This window comes from Oncorhynchus clarkii, chromosome 25, assembly GCF_045791955.1.
Source record: "Oncorhynchus clarkii lewisi isolate Uvic-CL-2024 chromosome 25, UVic_Ocla_1.0, whole genome shotgun sequence".
Classification (NCBI taxonomy): Eukaryota; Metazoa; Chordata; class Actinopteri; order Salmoniformes; family Salmonidae; genus Oncorhynchus; species Oncorhynchus clarkii.
The window spans coordinates 28,947,896-28,970,666 of NC_092171.1; the positions used below are offsets into that span (position 1 = coordinate 28,947,896).

The following is a 22,771-nucleotide window of genomic DNA, read 5'->3' on the forward strand; positions in this document are numbered from 1 at the left end:
GCAGCGTTACCCATGCAGAGCAAGGGGAACAACCACTCCAAGTCTCAGAGCGAGTGACGATTGAAACGCTATTAGCGCGCACCCCGCTAACTAGCTAGCCATTTCACATCGGTTACACCAGCCTAATCTCGGGAGTTGATAGGCTTGAAGTCATAAACAGCGCAATGCTTGATGCACAGAGAAGAGCTGCTGGCAAAACGCAGGAAAGTGCTGTTTGAATGAATGCTTAAGAGCCTGCTGCTGCATACCACCGCTCAGTCAGACTGCTCTATCAAATATCAAATTATAGACTTAATTATAACATAATAACACACAGAAATACGAGCCTTTGGTCATTAATATGGTAGAATCCGGAAACTATCATTTCGAAAACAAAACGTTTATTCTTTCAGTGAAATACGGAACTGTTCCGTATTTTATCGAACGGCGGCATCCATAAGTCTAAATATTCCTGTTACATTGCACCACCTTCAATGTTATGTCATAATTACGTAAAATTCTGGCAAATTAGTTCACAATGAGCCAGGCTGCCCAAACTGTTGCATATACCCTGACTCTGCGTGCAATGAACGCAAGAGAAGTGACACAATTTCACCTGGTTAATATTGCCTGCTAACCTGGATTTCTTTTAGCTAAATATGCAGGTTTAAAAAATATATACTTCTGTGTATTGATTTTAAGAAAAGCATTGGTGTTTATGGTTAGGTACAATAATTGTGCTTTTTTCGCAAATTCGCTTTTGTTAAATCATCCCCCTGCGTTGCAATGATTATTATTCTTTTTTTTAAAAATTATTTTACCTTTATTTAACTAGGCAAGTCGGAAATCTTTATTTTTGGACACCGATTTGGACGTTTTTTTTTTTACACCTTTATTTAACTAGGCAAGTCAGTTAAGAACAAATTCTTATTTTCAATGACAGCCTAGGTACAGTGGGTTAACTGCCTGTTCAGGGGCAGAACGACAGATTTGTACCTTGTCAGCTCTGGGATTTGAACTTGCAACCTTCCGGTTGCTAGTCCAACGCGCTAACCACTAGGCTACCCTGACGCAGGACACGCTAGATAAACTAGTAATATCATCAACCATGTGTAGTTAACTAGTGATTATGATTGATTGATTGATTGTTTTTTATAAGATAAGTTTAATGCTAGCTAGCAACTTACCTTGGCTTCTTACTGCATTCGCGTAACAGGCAGGCTCCTCGTGGAGTGCAATGAGAGGCAGGTGGTTGGACTAGTTAACTGTAAGGTTGCAAGATTGAATCCCTGAGCTGACAAGGTAAAAATCTGTCATTCTGCCCCTGAACAAGGCAGTAAACCCACTGTTCCTAGGCCGTCATTGAAAATAAGAATTTGTTCTTAACTGACTTGCCTAGTTAAATAAAGGTGTAAAAAAAAACCCGGCCAAATCGGTGTCCAAAAATAAAGATTTCTGATTGTTATAAAAACTTGAAATCGGCCCTAATTTATCGGCCATTCCATTTAATCGGTCGACATCTAGTATCCGGATGTATTGATATGGTGTGTCTGGGTGTATTGATATGGTGTATCTGGTGTCCAGATGTATTTATATGGTGTATCTAGTGTTCGGATGTATTGATTAGAGGTTGACCGATTAATCGGCATGGTCGATTAATTAGGGACGATGTCAAGTTTTCATAACAATCGGTAATTGGCATTTTTGGACGCCGATTACATAGCACTCCACGAGGAGACTGTGTGGCAGGCTGACCACCTATTATGCGAGTGCAGCAAGTTGCCAAGGTAAGTTGCTAGCTAGCATTAAACTTATCTTATAAAAAACAATCAATCTTAACATTGTGTTACTTCTCTTGCGTTCAGTGCAAGCAGAGTCAGGGTACATGCAGCAGTTTGGGCCACCTGGCTCGTTGCGAACTGTGTGAAGATTATTTCTTCCTAACTAAGACCGTAATTTATTTGCCAGAATTTTATATAATTATGACATAACACTAAAGGTTGTGCAATGTAACAGCAATATTTAGACTTATGGATGCCACCTGTTCGATAAAATATGGAAAGAATAAACATTTTGTTTTTGAAATGATAGTTTCAGGATTTGACCATATTAATGCCCTAAGACTCGTATTTCTGTGTGTTTATTATATTATAATTAAGTCTATGATTTGATATTTGATAGAGCAGTCTGACTGAGCAGTGGTAGGCAGCAGCAGGCTCGTAATCATTCATTGAAACAGCACTTTCCTGCGTTGCCAGCAGCTCCTCGCAATGCTTGATTCACAGCGCTGTTTATGACTTCAAGCCTATCAACTCCTGAGATTAGGCTGGCAATACTATAGGACCTATAAGGACATCCAATAGTCAAAAAGTATATTGAATACAAATGGTATAGAGAGAAATAGTCCTATAATTCCTAAAATAACTACAACCTAAAACTTATTAACTGGGAATATTGAAGACTAATGTTAAAAGGAACGACCAGCTTCCATATGTTCTCATGGTCTGAGCAAGGAACTTTTTTACATGGCACATATTGAACTTTTACTTTCTTCTCCAACACTGTGCTTTTGCATTATTTAAACCAAATTGAACATGTTTATATATTTATTTGAGACTAAATAGATTTTTATTTATGTGTTAAAATAAGTGTTCATTCAGTATTGTTGTAATTGTCATTATTACAAATATAAAAAACGGCCGATTTAATCGGTATCGTTTTTTTTGGTCCTACAATAATCGGTATCGGCGTTGAAAAATCATCATCGGTCGACCTCTACTATTGATATGGTGTATCTGGTGTCTGGATGTATTGATATGGTGTGTCTGGATGTATTGATATGGTGTATCTGGTGTCTGGATGTATTGATATGGTGTATCTGGTGTCTGGATGTATTGATATGGTGTATCTGGTGTCTGGATGTATTGATATGGTGTATCTGGTGTCTGGATGTATTGATATGGCGTATCTGGTGTCTGGATGTATTGATATGGCGTGTCTGGATGTATTGATATGGCGTGTCTGGATGTATTGATATGGCGTATCTGGTGTCTGGATGTATTGATATGGCGTGTCTGGATGTATTGATATGGCGTATCTGGTGTCTGGATGTATTGATATGGCGTGTCTGGATGTATTGATATGGCGTATCTGGTGTCTGGATGTATTGATATGGCGTGTCTGGATGTATTGATATGGCGTATCTGGTGTCTGGATGTATTGATATGGCGTGTCTGGATGTATTGATATGGCGTATCTGGTGTCTGGATGTATTGATATGGCGTGTCTGGATGTATTGATATGGCGTATCTGGTGTCTGGATGTATTGATATGGCGTGTCTGGATGTATTGATATGGCATATCTGGTGTCTGGATGTATTGATATGGCGTGTCTGGATGTATTGATATGGCGTGTCTGGATGTATTGATATGGCGTATCTGGTGTCTGGATGTATTGATATGGCATATCTGGTGTCTGGATGTATTGATATGGCATATCTGGTGTCTGGATGTATTGATATGGCGTGTCTGGATGTATTGATATGGCGTATCTGGTGTCTGGATGTATTGATATGGCGTATTTGGTGTCTGGATGTATTGCCGTAATGTGCAATAAAGGTATTGTATCACAAAACTCTTACTCTGTTCTGTTCCAGGTACCTGCTGGAGCAGGACTTCCCAGGCATGCGGATTGGCCCAGAGCCCACAACGGATGGCTTCATCGCTGTCATGTACGGGGAGAACGAGGGGATTGTCCCTGGTAACGCTCTGGTGGTCGACCCCAAGAAACCCTTCCGTAAACTCAACGCTTTTGGAAACGCTTTCCTCAACAGGTAAAGTGGACAATTTTTGTTTATTACTGGTAACACTTTACCTGAAGTTGCTCTTACGAAGCTATTACTACATTATGTAACAACAATATTGTAACCATAGTAATTGCAGTATTACTACACAGGTATAAGCATAAAATCACATTACACAATTTAAAGGATCTCTGTGGGGTTAAGATCTTCTCAATATCAAGGGTTACCCATATGGTGGTGTATTTTTTTTTAAATTGCTGTGACATGTGGAATTTTCCATGACATAAAAAGGCATCTGAGCCTTGGTAAAGGCTTTAGCAGAGATGTTGAATTGTTCAGCTGATAACTCAAGGTTAAGACATTTTCTTAGATATGAGTATTGATTGATTACAACCAGACACCACCTCCCTGTCCCTGTCATGTATTACGGGTTCATATTATTGTTTATCTTACCTACATTTACCTCCCTCTCTCACTTTGTCCTAACAAATATGATATTAGTGACACGGGGGCCCTGTTCATTATAACAGCTGTAATAAGTAATTATTCTTGTGAAGTGAGAACACATATTTGAAATTACATTTTTGTTTCACATTGTAGGCATTGTTTTGTTGAGGACATTCATCCAAGCCTGCATTCCTGCATGCAGTGCAAAATAACACGTGCTTTTTCCTCCCTGTAGTTACAAGGTTTGTTGATTTGTCCCCTATGTTCCCGAGAGTGATTTACAAAGCAGATCCAGTTGGTTTATGTAATCATGATTTTTTTAAACTTAGGGAGGTTAGGGATAGTTTTGGTAGTTTTGTCCCATTGCTTCCTGTCAGCCCAGCGTTTGACATAGCTGTCATTTTCTTCCACAAACAGTTAGGAGGAAGCAGTGACTTTGTCACCTTTCGTTAGTTGTAGTGCACACTATCTGTTGTTGGCTTGGCTGTCTGTTGTGGGCTCAGTCAAGAGTCTCTCGTAGATATAATTTTAGCCAAACAACACTTGGCCGAAGCATGTTTCCTTTTTCCAGATATTTATAATCCAGGGGAAATGGGTAAGTACTTCTATGACCGTTGCCCAAGTTAAGGTCAAAGACATTCCTGACAGAACAGTGGACGTCTCCTCCTTTCCAGAGAACCTCCGACAAAGCTCATTGTTTCCCGGGCACGTTAATGTGCGTCACAAAAGATATCACTTGGAGTATGTCCGTCGTCCGTCCCCCCCCCCCAACTGAAGTTATTTTACATGGATGAATTCATAGCCTTTAAGTTGGAGCCACACCACGTACAGTACCAGTCACAAGTTTGGGCACACCTACTCATCTAAGGGTTTTTCTTTATTTTTACTATTTTCTACATTGTAGAATAATAGTGAAGACATCAAAACTATGAAATAACACAACCAAAAAAGTGTTAAACAAATCCAAATATATTTTTTATTTGAGATTCTTCAAAGTAGCGTACCCCTTTGCCTTGATGACAGCTTTGCACACTCTTGGCATTCTCTCAACCAGCTTCACCCAAAATGCTTTTCCAACAGCCTTAAAGGAGTTCCCACATAATCTGAGCACTTGTTGGCTGCTTTTCCATCACTCTGCGGTCCAACTCATCCCAAACCTTCTCAATTGGGTTGAGGTCAGGTGATTGTGGAGGCCAGGTCATCTGATACAGCACTGCTTCACTCTAATGATTGGTCAAATAGCACTTACACAGCCTGAACGTGTGTTGAGTCATTGTCCTGTTGAAAAGCAAATGATAGTCCCGCTAAGCGCAAACCAGATGGGATGGCGTATTGCTGCAGAATGCTGTGGTAGCCATGCTGGTTAACCTCTCTAGGATCGTTCGGGACGCTAGCATCCCACCTCGCCAACAGCCAGTGAAATTGCAGGGCGCCAAATTCAAAACAGAAATCTCATAATTAAAATTCCTCAACCATACAAGTATTTTAAACCATTTTATAGATACACTTCTCGTTAATCCAACCACAGTGTCCGATTTCAAAAAGGCTTTTCAGCGAAAGCAGAACATATCATTATGTTAGGTCAGCAACTAGTCACAGAAAGCATTCAGCCATTTTCCAACCAAAGAGAGGTGCCACAAAAAGCAGAAATATAGATCAAATTAATCACTAACCTTTGACGATCTTCATCAGATGACACTCCCAGGACTCAATGTTACACAATACATGTATGTTTTGTTCGATCAACTTCATATTTATATCCAAAAACCTCAGTTTACATTGGCGCCATGTTCAGAAATGCCTCCAAATCATCCAGAGAAATTGCAGAGCCACATCAAATAACAGAAATACTCATCATAAACATTGATGAACGATACATGTTTTACATAGAATTAAAGATAAACTTGTTCTTAATGCAACCCCTGTGTCAGATTTCAAAAAAGCTTTACTGCAAAAGCACAATATTCAATAATCTGAGAACAGCGTTCAGCCACAAAAGCAAGCTATACAGTTACCTGCCAATTTGTGGAGTCAACAAAAGTCATAAATAGCATTATAAATCTTCACTTACCTTTGCTGATCTTTGTCGGAATGCACACCCAGGACTCCCACTTCCACAAGGAATGTTTGTTTTGTTCGATTACGTCCATATTTATGTCCAAATACCTCCGTTTTGTTAGCGCGTTTAGTTCACTATTCCAAAGGCACAAGAGCGCAAAATCCAGATGAAAAGTCAAAAGAGTTCCATTACAGTTTGTAGAAACCTGTCAAACAATGTTTACAATCAATCCTTAGGGTCTTTTTATAATAAATCTTCAATAATATTCCAACCGGACAATTCATTACAGAGGAAGAAGAAGGCACGGCGTGACTGCTCAGTTAACAACTGATTGACCTCAGCCTAATCCACTGGTTGAAACAGCTTTTATTCAACCACCTTCCACAATAGAAGCCTCAAACAACTTTCTAAAGACTGTTGACATCTACTGGAAGCCTTGGGAAGTGCAATCTGGCCCCATAGACACAGCATATCGGATAGGCAATCACTTAAATGAAACTACAAACCTCAGATTTGTCTCAGGTTTTCGCCTGCCATATGAGTTCTGTTATACTCACAGACATCATTCAAACAGTTTTAGAAACTTCAGAGTGTTTTCTATCCAATTGTCACATTCGTTGAATGGAGAAGACCAAGAATGTCTTGATGTGATGTGAATACATTCTTCTATTTATTAATGAAGAAACACTAAACAAACTATACAAAACAACAAAATGAACGTGACACTATATATAAACAAGTGCAGACACAGGCAACTAACCATAGACAATAACCCACGAAATACCCAAGGAATATGGCTGCCTAAATATGGTTCCCAATCAGAGACAACGATAAACAGCTGCCTCTAATTGAGAACCAATCTAGGCAACCATAGACATACATAACACCTAGACTAGTAAACACCCATAGACATACAAAACCCCTAGACAGGAACAAAAACACATACATCACCCATGTCACACCCTGACCTAACCAAAGTAATAAAGAAAACAAAGAATACTAAGGTCAGGGCGTGACACCAATATTACTAATAATATGCATATATTAGCATCTGTGACAGAGTAGCAGGAAATTTACTCTGGGCACCTTATTCATCCAAGCTACTCAATAGTGCCCCCCTGTCACCAAGAAGTTAAGTGTGCCTTGAATTCTAATAACTCACAGACGGTGTCACCAGCAAAGCACCATCACACCTCCTCCTCCATGCTTCACAGTGGGAACCACACATGCGGAGATCATCCATTCACCATTCACCTCTCAAGACACGTTGGTAGGAACCAAAAATCTCAAATTTGGACTCATCAGACCAAAGGACATATTTACACCAGTCTAATGTCCATTGCTCGTGTTTCTTGGCCCAAGCAAGTCTCTTCTTATTATTGTTGTCCTTTAGTTGTGGTTTCTTTGGTTTTTGCGACTGCACTTGAAGAAACTGTCAAAGTCCTTGAAATGTTCCAGATTGACTGACCTTCATGTCTCAAGATAATGATGCACTGTCGTTTCTCTTTGCTTATTTGAGCTGTTTTTGTTTGCCATAATATGGACTTGGTATTTTACCAAATAGGGCTATCTTCTGTATACCACCTCTACCCTGTCACAACACAACTGATTGTCTCAAACGCATCCACAAATTAACTTTTAACAAGGCACACCTGTTCATTGAAACGCATTCCTCATGAAGCTGGTTGAGTAGAGGTCGACCGATTAATCGGAATGGGCGATTTAATTAGGGCCGATTTCAAGTTTTCATAACAATCGGAAATCGGTATTTTTGGATGCCGATTTTGCAGATTTAAAAAAAAAAAAAAAAAAACTTTATGTAACGAGGCAAGTCAGTTAAGAACACATTCTTATTTTCAATGATGGCCTAGGAACAGTGGGTTAACTGCCTTGTTCAGATTTTTACCTTGTCAGCTCAGGGATTCAATCTTGCAACCTTACGGTTAACTAGTCCAACACTCTAACCACCTGCCTCACGAGGAGCCTGCCTGTTACGCGAATACAGTAAAAAGCCAAGATAAGTTGATAGCTAGCATTAAACTTATCTTGTAAAAAACAATCAATCAATCATAGTCAGTAGTTAACTACACATGGTTGATGATATTACTAGTTTATCTAGCGTGTCCTGCGTTGCATATAATCGATGCAGTGAGCATTCGCGAAAAAGGACTGTCGTTGCTCCAACGTGTACCTAACCATAAACATCAATGCCTTTCTTAAAATCAATACACAGAAGTATATATTTTTAAACCTGCATATTTAGCTAAGAGAAAAGTTAGCAGGCAATATTAACCAGGTGAAATTGTGTCACTTCTCTTGCGTTCATTGCACACAGAGTCAGGGTATATGCAACAGTTTGGGCCGCCTGGCTCATTGCAAATTAATTTGCCAGAATTTTACGTAATTATGACATAACATTGAAGGTTGTGCAATGTGACAGCAATATTTAGACTTAGGGATGCCACCCGTTAGATAAAATACCGAACGGTTTCGTATTTCACTGAAAGAATAAACGTTTTGTTTTTTCGAAATTATAGTTTCCAGATTTGACCATATTAATGACCTAATGCTCGTATTTCTATGTGTTATTATGTTATAATTAAGTCTATGATTTGATCGAGCAGTCTGACTGAGCGATGGTAGGCACCAGCAGGCTCTTAAGCATTCATTCAAACAGCACTTTAGTGCGTTTTGCCAGCAGCTCTTCGCAATGCTTCAGGCATTGCGCTGTTTATGACTGCAAGCCTATCAACTCCCGAGATTAGGCTGGTGTAACCGATGTGAAATGGCTAGCTAGTTAGCGGGGTGCTCGCTAATAGCGTTTCAATCGTCACTCGCTCTGAGACTTGGAGTAGTTGTTCCCCTTGCTCTGCATGGGTAACGCTGCTTCGAGGGTGGCTGTTGTCGATGTGTTCCTGGTTCGAGCCCAGGTAGCGGCGAGGAGAGGGATGGAAGCTATACTGTTACACTGGCAATACTAAAGTGCCTATAAGAACATCCAATAGTCAAAGGTATATGAAATACAAATCGTATAGAGAGAAACGGTCCTATAATTCCTATATTAACTACAACCTAAAACTTCTTACCTGGGAATATTGAAGTCTCATGTTAAAAGGAACCACCAGCTTCCATATGTTCTCATGTTCTGAGCAAGGAACTTAAACGTTAGCTTTCTTACATGGCACATATTGCACTTTTACTTTCTTCTCCAACACTTATTTTTTGCATTATTTAAACCAAATTGAACATGTTTCATTATTTATTTGAGGCTAAATTGATTTTATTGATGTATTATATTAAGTTAAAATAAGTGTTCATTCAGTATTGTTGTAATTGTCATTATTACAAAATACATTTTAAAAAACGGCCGATTTAACCTGTTGCGACGACCAAACCCGGATCCGGGATTCTATTTATAGACCTAAGCTCATTACCATAACGCAACGTTAACTATTCATGAAAATCGCAAATGAAATGAAATAAATATGCTATCTCTCAAGCTTAGCCTTTTGTTAACAACACTGTCATCTCAGATTTTCAAAATATGCTTTTCAACCATAGGAAAACAATCATTTGTGTAACAGTAGCTAGCTAGCGTAGCATTTAGCGTTAGCATTAGCGTTAGCATTTAGCAGGCAACTATCACAAAAACAAGTAAAGCCTTCAAATAAAATAACTTACCTTTGAAGAACTTCTGATGTTTTCAATGAGGAGACTCTCAGTTAGATAGCAGGTGCTCAGTTTTTCCAAAAAGATTCTTTGTGTATTAGAAATAGCTCCGTTTTGTACATCACATTTGGCTACCAAAAAAAAAAAAAAAAAAAAAAAAAAACGAAAATTCAGCCCTCAAAACGCAAACTTTTTTCCAAATTAACTCCATAATATCGACTGAAACATGGCAAACGTGGTTTAGAATTCATCCTCAAGGTGTTTTTCCACATATCTCTTCAATGATATATCCTTCCTGGAAGCCTGGTTTCTCCTTGCTCTCAAATGGAAAAATAATTGCACCTGGCTTTACGCTCCAATTTCGACGCAGGGACACCAGGCGGACACTTGGAAAATGTAGTCTCTTATGGTCAATCTTCCAATGATATGCCTACAAATACGTCACAATGCTGCTAACGCCTTGGGAGAACGACAGAAAGTGTAGGCTCATTCCTTGCGCAATCACAGCCATATAAGGAGACAATGGAAAACAGAGCTTCAGAAATCTGCTCATTTCCTGGTTGACGCATCATCTTGGTTTCGCCTGTAGAATGAGTTCTGGGGCACTTACAGACAATATCTTTGCAGATTCTGAAACTTCAGAGTGTTTTCTTTCAAAAACTGTCAAGAATATGCATAGTCGAGCATCTTTTCGTGACAAAATATCGCGCTTAAAACGGGAACGTTTTTTATCCAAAAATGAAATAGCGCCCCTAGAGATCAAAGAGGTTAATCGGTATCTGCTTTTTTTGGTCCTCCAACAATCGGTATCGGCATTGAAAAATCATAATCGGTCGACCTCTAGTTGAGAGCATGCCAAGAGTGTGCAAAGCTGTCATCAAGGCAAAGGGTGGCTACTTTGAAGAATCTGAAATATAAAATATGTTTTGATTTGTTTAACACTTTTTTGGTTACTACATGATTCCATATGTGTTATTTCATAGTTTTGATGTTTTCACTATTATTCTACAATGTAGAAAATATATATTTTTTAATGTTTTTAACTTGAATGAATAGGTGTTTCCAAACTTTTGACTGGTACTGTACATGGCTGCATACTACTGTCATGACGTTGGCCTGGGGGTAGGTTTATGACAGTCATAAATACCTCTTCCCCCCTTTTTCCTCTCTCTACCCTACTGATGTTACATTTGCAAAACCCTTGATTAACATAGAGATTCTGGGAACAACAGAAAGTGGGGAGAAATGAACTATATTCTGGTAATCCGACCAATTGAGCATATGCGGTGGTACTTAATGAATATGATGTCAGTTCGGTTGTCATCTGAGACATTCTCATCAATGATAAGATGACATAAACTCTACAGTGGAAAGTCTACACATCAGAGTTATCGGATTCACATGGAATTGTTGTTCAATTTAAATGTTTGAATAGGAAATTATTCGTGATGGGATGAAATGTGATTTTAGCTTCTAAAATGTGAGATTTGGGTTTTCATAAGGTAGGTCTTTGCTCAATCAGTGGCCCGCCCCTGTGAAGTGACATGGGCTATAAAACTTTTCAAACACGCCCTCCTCTCCCTTCCTATATAAAGCCTTGACGAAAATATAACCTCCTGTTCCGAGGATGTATGGACGACGGTTCGATGTCAGAATGGTTCAGATAATAACTATAGAATGAAGCCAACATCAGCGTGAGCTTTGGTTGCGAATGGTATGAACTCTTATTCACTACAGAAGTGATACCTCCTAGCCGTTGAGTTAGCAACAGCAGATGCAAACGAGGTTTAGGAAGGAACAGACAGAGTATCCCGTCTATCACACAATGACGTTACTACAACGTATCCAATTGACCACCAGAGACATTCTTCAAAGGACAAAGGACTCGGTTTGGCAACACGGCCTTCCATCTACCACCAACCTACCGAAGCGCAGCTCAGAGTAAATATTTATTGCATTTTCCTTTTCCAAATGGGCGGTAATTTAGAATGCATAAGATACTATATTTACGACAGCACAGCTTTGCCCTTTGTTCCTCAGTCTTCCCGCTCTTTCACTCAAACCCAGCCCTTTTCTTTTGTGTAACAAGCTGTCATATCTATTCCGCCCGCTAGGGACGTATTCCTTTATGACGTAATTTGTAATCAAGTTATGATTTAATTATGTGTATGTGTAATTCTGTGTAATTACTTAGGTATTTAGTAAATAAATGATTAAACCCAATTTTGTATTGCTGATTCAACTTGTGAGCCAGGGTTCGTGCAGATAACCAAGAATTTACAACTGAATTAAGATGACGATTAATATTGACTGCTATTGATGTAAAATATTACTAGGTCTTTAAGAGTTTATTCGGAAGATAACAGCTCTATAAATATTATTTTGTGGTGCACTGACTCTCTTGTTAATCACGTTTACATGATTAGCTCAATCAGGTAATATTAAGCTAATAATTACGGAGAAATTATTTCATAGCATAGCATGTCATATCACTTAATCCGGCATAGCCAAAGACACGACATTATATACTACATTCTAAATCCTTCCTGCCAAAAACAATAGAGATTCAGACAGGTATGGGCCTTGCTGCCAACCAGACAGATATACAGCTATCATTAACATTATATTTTCATCAGATCTGATTGAATGGTTGAATACTCATCACTGTTCCTCCAAATCAAAAACATACCAAATGTAGAAAAAGCAATGGATGGGGTAGAAAAGAAAACGTCTCAATATTTTTTGGGACAACATAAGTTAAAATCGGGGTGTTTTCTGTAGCTGGCCTTCGTGTCTATTACGAGTGTTGTGTTTTCTTTTCTATTGTATTTTTAATACTAATGCTACTCTGTTATTTTCTTTGCTCCTGTATTCTTGTAGGTTAATCTGCTCCCAGATGCCTAACCAGGTCCTCCAGGGCATTAGTATAATTGACACACCAGGAATCCTGTCTGGAGAGAAGCAACGCGTTAGTCGAGGTCAGTAGCTAGCTATCAAGCTGAGATGTGACATTGATACAGGAGGATGGACTACACTGCCAAAATACTTTAAGATGTAGACTTCAGCCACTCAATGTTGCTTTTATTAACATCAACCACCCTTTTAAAACTATAATCCATCAAACTACCCAACTTGGAGAGCTATGGTGGTACTTTTCTTTAAGAAAGAATAGTCATTTTGTTTGTGGTGGATCATGTATCAAGTCTATCCTTGTTTGTAGATGCACATTTTTCACATACTGGCATTTTTGTATTCTACAGTGCAGTAAGGGCAAATGGGTAGCTATCAAGTGTGTTTCAAGTGTCAGAGCATGGGTTGGAGAGCTTTATTAAGTGTTTTGTGTAATTCACCAGATAGATAAGCAGCATGTTCATGCTCTCAATATGTACAGGATGTCACTGTAAGCCAGCTGTGTGTCATAATTGTACCAATATTACATTGAATAATATCATCACCATGAAGCAGCAATGGTACAGCATGATGCAACACCTCCAGGGCTCTAGCTATGTTTTCTCCCGAATTGGAATCCAACAATGGCTTTCTAAGCCTCCACCTGAAACCCTGAGATATGAAGTCATACCGTAGGCCTTGCTAGCAGCCCCACTCAAGTTTCCTCCATGTTGAGAAAATGATGGTAAACTCAACCCTATTTTAGATATTAGGGTAATCATGTGCTGCCCTGTTCTCACTTTCTTTTCCTCTTTTTGAAAAACCACAAGGTTTCTGATATGAAAAGCTGTAAAGAAAAACGATACTTATAAGACAGAAACATTGGGTGCAATTACAGAAGTGTTAGGGCCATTTGGGACGCATACCATGGAGAGATGGGCATTCTTCTACATCTGTTCCTGCTTTTCTCTCTGTGTACAGCTGAGGTTGCAGCCATTTCAACATGATTTTAATGATTCATAGCATCATGACATCAGTAGTTTTCATGTTGAGTTATATTATATATTTTTACACAGAGTAGGCCTTTAATATATTTGAGCCATGACGTTATTGATCAATAACGTCATGGCCAAGTGTTATAATTCATGACCACTGGACTTGAGGAACTCAGAGTAGTTGTCATCAAAATAAAAATGGGTGTTGATATCTTTCCAAGTTCCAATGATTCAAATTAGTCATGCAGAGGAAGTTTGTTTCATGAGTGTCCTTCAGGCTACTATACCGATTTCCGCTGTCTCTCACGTCATTACAGCATTGACTGTTTCCACACTCTCCTCTCTCTCAGAGCTCCTCCTAGCTAAATGACTTGGCCCAGTCTGGCTGCTTGCATTCTTTATAGCCTTGTAACCCCTGTCATTGTCTGTGATTATGAAAATAGAGCTGGAATGGATAGTTGCCATTTTACAGGCTCCTGACTAATTTTAGTGTTTTTATTTTGCGACGATCTTAACTTTTTTGGACGTAATATATATATTTTTGTACCTTTATTTATACAGGTTCTTTCTAATTGAGATAATATCTCTTTTCCAAGAGATACCTGGTCCAATAGCAGCAGGGGGAACAACGTTTCAGACAAAACAACTTACATACACTAACACAACATTAAACAAAACTATAAACACACATACAGTACAACAATTACATATTACATTAAAAACACAAACATCTTGACTAAAAACAGCTGGTCTAAAAACAATTACACTCTTCTATGATATATACATCGATCAAGTGTTTAAACTCCACCAACGAAACTAGATAATCACATTGTAAAATGTTCAGGAGAGAATTCCAGGACCACGGTGCTAAGTAACTATAACTAATTCTACCAAGACCTGTTCTAATTTTTGGTACTGTTAGAAGCAAATCAGAATGGGACCGTAATTGATATTTATTTACTGACCTGACTAAAAAAGAACAGAGATAAAATGGCATTTTACCCATTTTGTCCTTATAAATCAGTGTATACCAGTGTTTAAGCCTACGCAATGTTTCCACCGTCATTTCCTATGACTGAAAAGAAAACGTATAGAAATCAGAACAGTGATCACCAACCTCAATTTGGATGAAGATTTCTACTTCAACGAGTCAGAGGTGCAGGACATACTGCTCACTCCGGACCAGGCCCTAAGAGAGGCCGACGTGCGGGCACCCTGACACAGCTACTATACGTCGGCGAGTACATAAACCACCTCTACCCCTGGCGGGTGTACAATCACTGGAGACCAAATTGGACGAGCTGTAGACCATACTATTTACCAAGAGAGTTTTCATCTATGTTTTTCTATTTATCACCACAAACCGATGCTGGCACTAAGACCGCACTCAACGAGCTGTATAGGGCCATAAGCAAACAAGAAAATGCTCATCCAGAGGAGGCGCTCCTAGTGGCCGGTGATTTTAATGCAGAAAAACTGAAATCCATCTTACCTAATTTCACCTGTGTAACTAGAGGTGAAAAAACTCTAGATCACCTTTACTCCACACACAGAGATGCATACTAAGCTCTCCTTCGCCCTCTATCTGACCATAACTGTCACGCCTTGATCTGTTTCACCTGTTCCTGTTATTGTCTAGACCCCCTCCAGGTGTTGCTTATTTTCTCCAGTGTATTTATCCCTGTGTTTCCTGTCTCTGTGCCAGTTCGTATTATATGTTTCCAAGTTAACCAGCGTTTTTCCCGTTCTCCTGCTTTTTGCATTCTCCTTTTTCTAGTCCTGCCAGTTTTGACCTTTTATGCCTGTTTCTGGACTATGTACCTGCCTGCCTGACCATTCTGCCTGCCTTGACCACGAGCCTGTCTGCTCTCTGTACCTCCTGGACTCTGATCTGGTTTTGACCTTTTTGCCTGTCCATGACCATTCTCTTGCCTACCCCTTTGGATTAATAAACATTGTAAGACTCCAACCATCTGCCTCCTGTGTCTGCATTTGGGTCTCGCCTTGTGCCTTGATATTAACTCTATCCTCCTGATTCTTTCTTACAAGCTGAAAAGCTCAAACAGGAAGTGCCAGTGTCGCGCTCAACACTAAAGTGGTCTGTTGAAGTGAATGGTAAGCTACAGGACTGTTTCGCTAGCACAGACTGGACTATGTTACGGGATTCATCCAATCGCATTGAGGAGGAGTTTACCACATCAGTCACCGGCTTCATTAACCTTTGACAGCAGTGGGATAATTCAGGGTCGCACAAAGTGATTATTGGTAGTGTTAAACAAATCTACATTGAAACAAAAGTATACACCTCACACACATGGTTATGGGTGTAAAAAAAGACCTGTACCAATATGAGTTGAAATGTATACACTTTTGAGTTTGCCTCCCAAATGTGCACTTTATATACGTCACAGAAGACGGAAATATAACAAAACTGTTTATCAGATGTGGCAGGTCTTGCAAACGATCACGGATTACAAAGGGAAACCCAGAAGCGAGCTTCCCAGCGATGCAAGCCTACCAGATGAGCTAAATACCTTCTATACTCGCTTCGAGGCAAGCAACACTGAACCATGCATGAGAGCACCAGACGTTCCGAATGACTGTGTGATCACGCGCTTCGTAGCCAATGTGAGTAAGACCTTTAAACAGGTTAACATTCACAGGGCCGTAGATTACCAGGACGCATACTCAGAGCATTCGCTGACCAGCTGGTAAGTGTCTTCACTGACTCTTTCAATCTCTCCCCGACCCAGTCTGTAATACCTACATGTTTCATGCAGACCACTATAGTCCCTGTGCCCTTGAACGCCTAGGTAACCTGTCTAAATGACTATCACCCTCTAGCACTTGCATATTTAGCCATGAAATGCTTTGAAAGGCTGGTCATGGCTCACATCTATCAGGAATCAAGGTAAGACCCAGATGCAGACACGTCGAGTTGACAATGGTTTAATATTCCAACAGGGGCAGGCAAAAGACAGGTCAAGGCAGGCAGAGGTCAGTAAACCAGAGGTGGGGCAACGGTACCGGATGGCAGGCAGGGTCAGAGTAGACAGAAGTCAACAATCCAGAGGTTGAGCAAAGGTACAGGTCGGCAGGCAGGCTCAAGGTCAGGGTCAGGCAGAGTGGTCAGGCAGGCGGGCTCAGAGAGTCAGGACAGGCAAGGGTCAAACCCAGGATGGCGAGAAAAAGAGTGACTGTGAAAAGCAGGAGCAGAGAACAAAAATGCTGGTTGACTTGACAAACAAGACGAACTGGCAACAGACAGAGAACATAGGTATAAATGCACAGGGGATAATGGGTAAGCTGGGTGACACCTGGAGAGGGGTGGAGATGATCACAAAGACTGGTGAAACTGATCAGGGTGTGTCAATATCATCTCAGACACCTTGGACCCACTCCAATTCACATACCGCCCCAACAGATCCACAGATAATGCAATTTTCTCTTTCCCACCTGGACAAGAGAGACACCTATGTGAGAATGCTGTTCATTGACTACAGCTCAGCGTTCAACACCATAGCGCCCTCAAAGCTCATCACGAAGCTATGGACCCTGGGACTGAACACCTCCCTCTGCAACTGGATCCTGGAATTCCTTACGGGCCGCCCCCAGGTGGTGAGTGTAGGCAACGACACATCCATGATGACCCTCAAAACGGTGGCCCCTCAGGGGTGCGTGCTCAGTCCTCTCCTGTACTCCCTGTTCACTCACAACTGTATGGCCGCTCACTACTCCAACACCATCATTCAGTTTGCAGACGACACGGCGGTGGTAGGCCTGATCACTGACGACGATGAGACAGCCTATAGGGAGGAGGGTCAGAGACCTGGCAATGTGGTGCCTGGATAAAAACCTCTCCCTCAACGTCAGCAAGACAAAGAAGCTGATCATGGACTAAAGGAAACAGAGGGCCTAGCAAGCCCGCATTCACATTGACTGGGCTGTAGTGGAGTGGGTCGAGAGCTTCAAGTTCCTAGGTGTCCACATCACTAAGGATCTATCATGGTCCACACACACCAACACAGTCGCGAAGAGGGCACAACAATGCCTCTTCTCCCTCAGGAGGCTGAAAAGATTTGGCATGGGCCCTCAGATCCTAAAAAAGTTCTACAGCTGCACCATTAAGAGCATCTTGACTCACTACATCACCGCTTGGTATGGCCACTGCTTGGCATCTGGCCGCAAGGTGCTACAGAGGGTAGTGCATATGGCCCAGGACCTCTATACCAGGCGATATCAGAGGAAGGTCCTAAAAATTGTCAAAGACTCCAGCCACCCAAGTCTTAGACTGCTCTCCCTACTAACGCACAGCAAGTGGTACCGATGCACCAAGTCTGGAACCAACAGGAACCTGAACAGACTCTACCCCAAGCCATAAGACTGCTACAGTGCCTTCAGAAAGTATTCATACCCTTATTCCACATTTTGTTGTGTTACAGTCTGAATTCAAAATGGATTAAATAAAAAAAATTCACCCATCTACACACAATACCCTCTATGAAAGTGAAAATGAAATACATATGTCATTTACATAAGTATTATCACCCCTGAGGTAAAACTTTGTAGAAGTGCCTTTGGCGGCAATCACAGCTTTGAGTCGCCTTGGGTATGTCTGTACCAGCTTTGCATATCTGGATTTGGGGATTTTCTCCCATTTTTCCTTGCAGATTTTCTCAAGCTCTGAGATGGGGAGTGGCTGTGAACAGCAACCTTCATGTCTTTCCACAGATTTTCAATGGGATTCAGGTCTGGGCTTTGGCAGGGCTTTCACATTCTTTTGAGCTTTGGAAGGACTTTCACATTCTTGTTCTGCAGCCATTCCAGCGTTGCTTTGGCTGTATGCTTGGGGTCATTGTCCTGCTGGAACGTAAAAGTTCGCCCCAAGTCTAAGGCCATTTGCACTTTGAAGCAGGTTCTCATCAAGGATTTGCCTGTAGTTGTCTCCATTCATTGGTCCCTCTATCCTTACCAGTTTCCCAGTCACTGCTGCTGAAAGCATCCCCATAACATGATGCTGCCATCACTATGCTTTACGGTAGGCATGGTGTTAGACGGGTGATGAGCTGTGCCTGGTAGCTCTTTATATTCAGGAAAAATAGTTACATTTTTGACTCATCAGACTGCATAATATTTTGCTTTATGCTCTTTCATGGGCCTTTTTGCAAACTCTAGGCTTGATGTCATGTGCCTTTTTGTCAGGAATGGTTTCCGTCTGGCCACTCTCCTATAAAGCCCAGATTGGTGAAGTGCTGTAAGTGCTGTTTTCCTTCTGGCAGAATCTCCCATCTCAGCCAAGGAACTGTAGATCTGTCAGAAGGGTCATTGGGTTCACCCCCCTGACCAAGGTCCTTCTTACCTGGTTGCTCAGTCTGGTCGGACGTCCAGCTCTAGGCAGAGTCTGGGTAGTTTCATATTTTCTCCATTCCCCAATGATGGAGACCACTGTGTTCTTTGAGATTTTTGCCTTGACATGCACTGTCAACTGTGGGACCTTATATAGTGTTGTGTCTTTGGCATCATTAAACTGAAGACTGTTAGTTTATCAAATCAATTCTCTGTCATTATTATTACATGATTAACTAATCAGGTAAATGTAATTTACTAGGAAGTTGGGGCACCAAGGAAAATATTCAGATTACAAAGTTATAATTTTCCTAATATAACTTTCAGATATTTTAATATCTGATCAATTAGTCTTCTAATTAATGAATTATTATTTACCTCACGTTAGTCTCATTCCAAACATTGTAAATTGTTGGTTATCTGCACCAACCCAATCTTCACTAAGAATCATCCATACATCAATTGTCTCAATCATTTATTAATTAACTAACTAAATAATCACAGAAATGCACACACAAACAAACAAAGTAGATATGGTTACAGGGAAATGATAGGGGATGTGCCCTGGTGGGATAAACTGGTATCGTGGCTTGGTAGACAAAGTGACTGAGAAGGGCGCGAAAGATAAGACACTACAAAGTTGATAATTATAACCATTGAAATGCTAATCCTTTGCACATGAACGCTCACTCATTCGGGAATAATTGCAATCAATATATATATTTACGCTCAGTGTGTTGTCATGATCTCTGTTGGAAGTTCATCCGCCCCTCTCTCTGCGTCCCTGGAGTCTTTTGGTTAGAATGGCTACTTCAGAGTAACATTCAGAAATGTTGTTATAGAGTAGATGTTTCGGTGGTTGTCGGCCTTCGCATTCAATGGTATAGAATTCCTAGCTGCAGACTAGTAATTAGTATCAAAGATTTTCTCTTCTGTCGGATTGATAGTCTCAGAGTTTAACCACGAGGTATGGTTAAAACTCTTTTGGGATAGGGGGCAGAATTTTCACTTTGGATTAATAGCGTGCCCAGAGTGAACTGCCTCATACTCAGTCCCAGATGCTAATATATGCATATTATTATTAGTATTGGATAGAAAACACTCGGAAGTTTCTAAAACTGTTTGAATGATGTCTGTGAGTATAACAGAACTCATATGGCAGGCGAAAACCTGAGAAAAATCCAACTAGGAAGTGTGACATCTGAGGTTTGTAGTTTTTCAAAGCATGGCCTACCGAATACACATTGGGATATGGATAAAGTTGCACTTTCTACGGCTTCCACGAGATGTCAACCGTCTTTAGAAACTTGAATGAGGATTCTACTATAAAGGAGGGGCTCATGAGACCTGTTTGAGTCAGTGGTCTGGCATAGTGCCTTGGTCTCATGACGCGCGCTCCTGACAGAGTTACCTCTCGTTCCAGTGCTTTTCTTCAGACATAGGAATTCTTCGGTTGGAACATTATTGATGTTTTATGTTAAAAATATCCTAAAGATTGATTCCATACATCATTTGACATGTTTCTAAAGGACTGTAACAGAACTTTTCGAGTTTTTGTCTGGACGAAGTGCCTGCGCCTCATGAAGATGGATTACTACATTTTGAATTCAGGCTGTAACACTACAAAATGTGGAATAAGTCAAACGGTATGGATACTTTCTGAAGGCGACTGTAAATAGTTAGTCCGGGTAGCTACTTGGTTAACTATTTAACTATCTGCATTAACGCTTTTTACACAAACATTTTTGACTCACATACGCTACTGTTAATTATCGGTCACTATTCCTCGTAATATGTACATATTAGGGATGCACCAATATGACATTTTTGGCCAATACCAATATCCAATATTTTCTTTGCCAAAAAAACTTGATACAGATACCGATAACCAATATTAAAAAATGTTGCGGCCTTTTATGCATTCTAGTACAGTTAAATAGTTTAAACAAAGTGTCATATGTTCATGTGTTCAGTTAGGAACAGATTGTTTAATAACATGTAAATGAGAAAAAAGACAAATCCATTAATTTTATCTCAACACAGACATTCATGACACAAATTTTAGCTGCCACGCATTACAAAGATGGTTAATATGTTGGTGGCTCTTCTTACTATCCAATCTTGACTGTATGGAGAAACTTAAAATGCTTTGAAAGAAATATTGGATTAAACTAAAATGCAGTTAATAATTTTAGCTGACTCTAGGCTGTCATAAACTGCTATAAATGGCACAACTTAAAGTTTTCAAATGTGCTCAACTGACTTGACTAGTAAAATGCGAGCAAATTTACAACACATCTCATCTTTCATTTAGGAAATAAAAAAAGAAACAAAAGAACAAAACTGCTTTGTTTTAAATTAAATTAAACTGTTGACCTATACGAGCCATGAATAAACAGCAGAAAAGCCATAGGACTTAGTCAATTTCTTTCCAGTGATTCTAGATGTCTGGGTTACAGTATGACTGTCTAATTACAATTGTAACATTTGGGGAAGTTTTTTTTTAACAAAGAGGACCAGCTCGGCTTTGTCGCAAGAGAGTCTTTCTATTTTTGTCTACAATGTGTGAAGCTGCACTGAAAAGGTGCTCCCTGTACTAGTGTGGACAGTGAGCATTCTTGCTTGTTACTTCTCCAGTATCCAAATGCATCTTCTTTCCTGGGAATAGTAGGTTCTGTCAAGTATGATAGTATCTGCAAATAATGGGAGGGGGTTAGTACATTTAATACAACATATTGCATTATTCCTGCATTCCAAAGTATCATTAGGCATAGATCAACTTTGGCAAATGTTGGCTGATGTAGTAACAGAAAATTAAAATTCAACGCGTCTCTCTCTCACAGAGATGCACGTACACACACACACAAACACACGTATGTCCCCATTACCAGTAAAACATAATCAAAACCTATGGGTCTCCCGGTCGCGGCCAGCTGTGACAGAGCCTGGACTGGAACCCAGAATCTCTAGTGGCACAGCTAGCACTGAGATGCAGTGCCTAACCCCAAGGTCTGTGTCGGCAGTTTGTTGAGCAGGCGTTTCAATGCCATGACAGAGGGTATCACGTCTGCTGCAGACATAGTTGATGAGCTTATTTCTCCAGTCAGTTGTTCTAATGGAGCTAGGAGTGTATTCATTCATGTTTTCAATGAGAGTCCACTGGTTTGTACTGATTGTTGCAGGTAACTCATAGCTAGCTACATACACACCAAGTACTAATTTCTGTTCCAGCTGGCTCTCCATCATGTAAAAAGTACTCTTCCATCTGGTGGAAACGTCTTGTTTAAGTCTTTTTGTTTTCACTCCAAGGTGCTCCTGTATTGCTTGCAGGCTAACTGTGAGTGTTTAACATAACCCACTATCTTCCTACCTGTTGCCACTGTCAGATGTGTGGGCCAAAACATCTTCGTTCACAGCCAGTTGCAGCGTGCGTGCCATGCATGGCAAACTGACGACTCTGCATTCTTCCAAAGCCTTTGTCATGTTACGTGCATCATCACGTAGCACAGCGTGTACTTTGTTCTTGGGGATTTTCCAAGTTTCAAACATGTTCTCAAATGCCATTGAAATGGCAGCAGCGGTAT

At 40.3% G+C, this 22,771-nt stretch overlaps 1 protein-coding gene across 1 annotated transcript in view; it reads left to right on the plus strand.

Annotated features, from left to right (window-relative positions):
• The window catches only part of LOC139384137 (EH domain-containing protein 4-like), a 46,582-nt gene that overhangs the window by 3,452 nt on the left and 20,359 nt on the right, over positions 1 to 22,771 (plus strand). The window contains exons 2-3 of the mRNA XM_071128815.1: positions 3,636 to 3,812; positions 12,838 to 12,935. Of these exons, the coding sequence (XP_070984916.1) occupies positions 3,636 to 3,812; positions 12,838 to 12,935 (275 nt within the window). The remainder of the gene's footprint in view (positions 1 to 3,635; positions 3,813 to 12,837; positions 12,936 to 22,771) is intronic.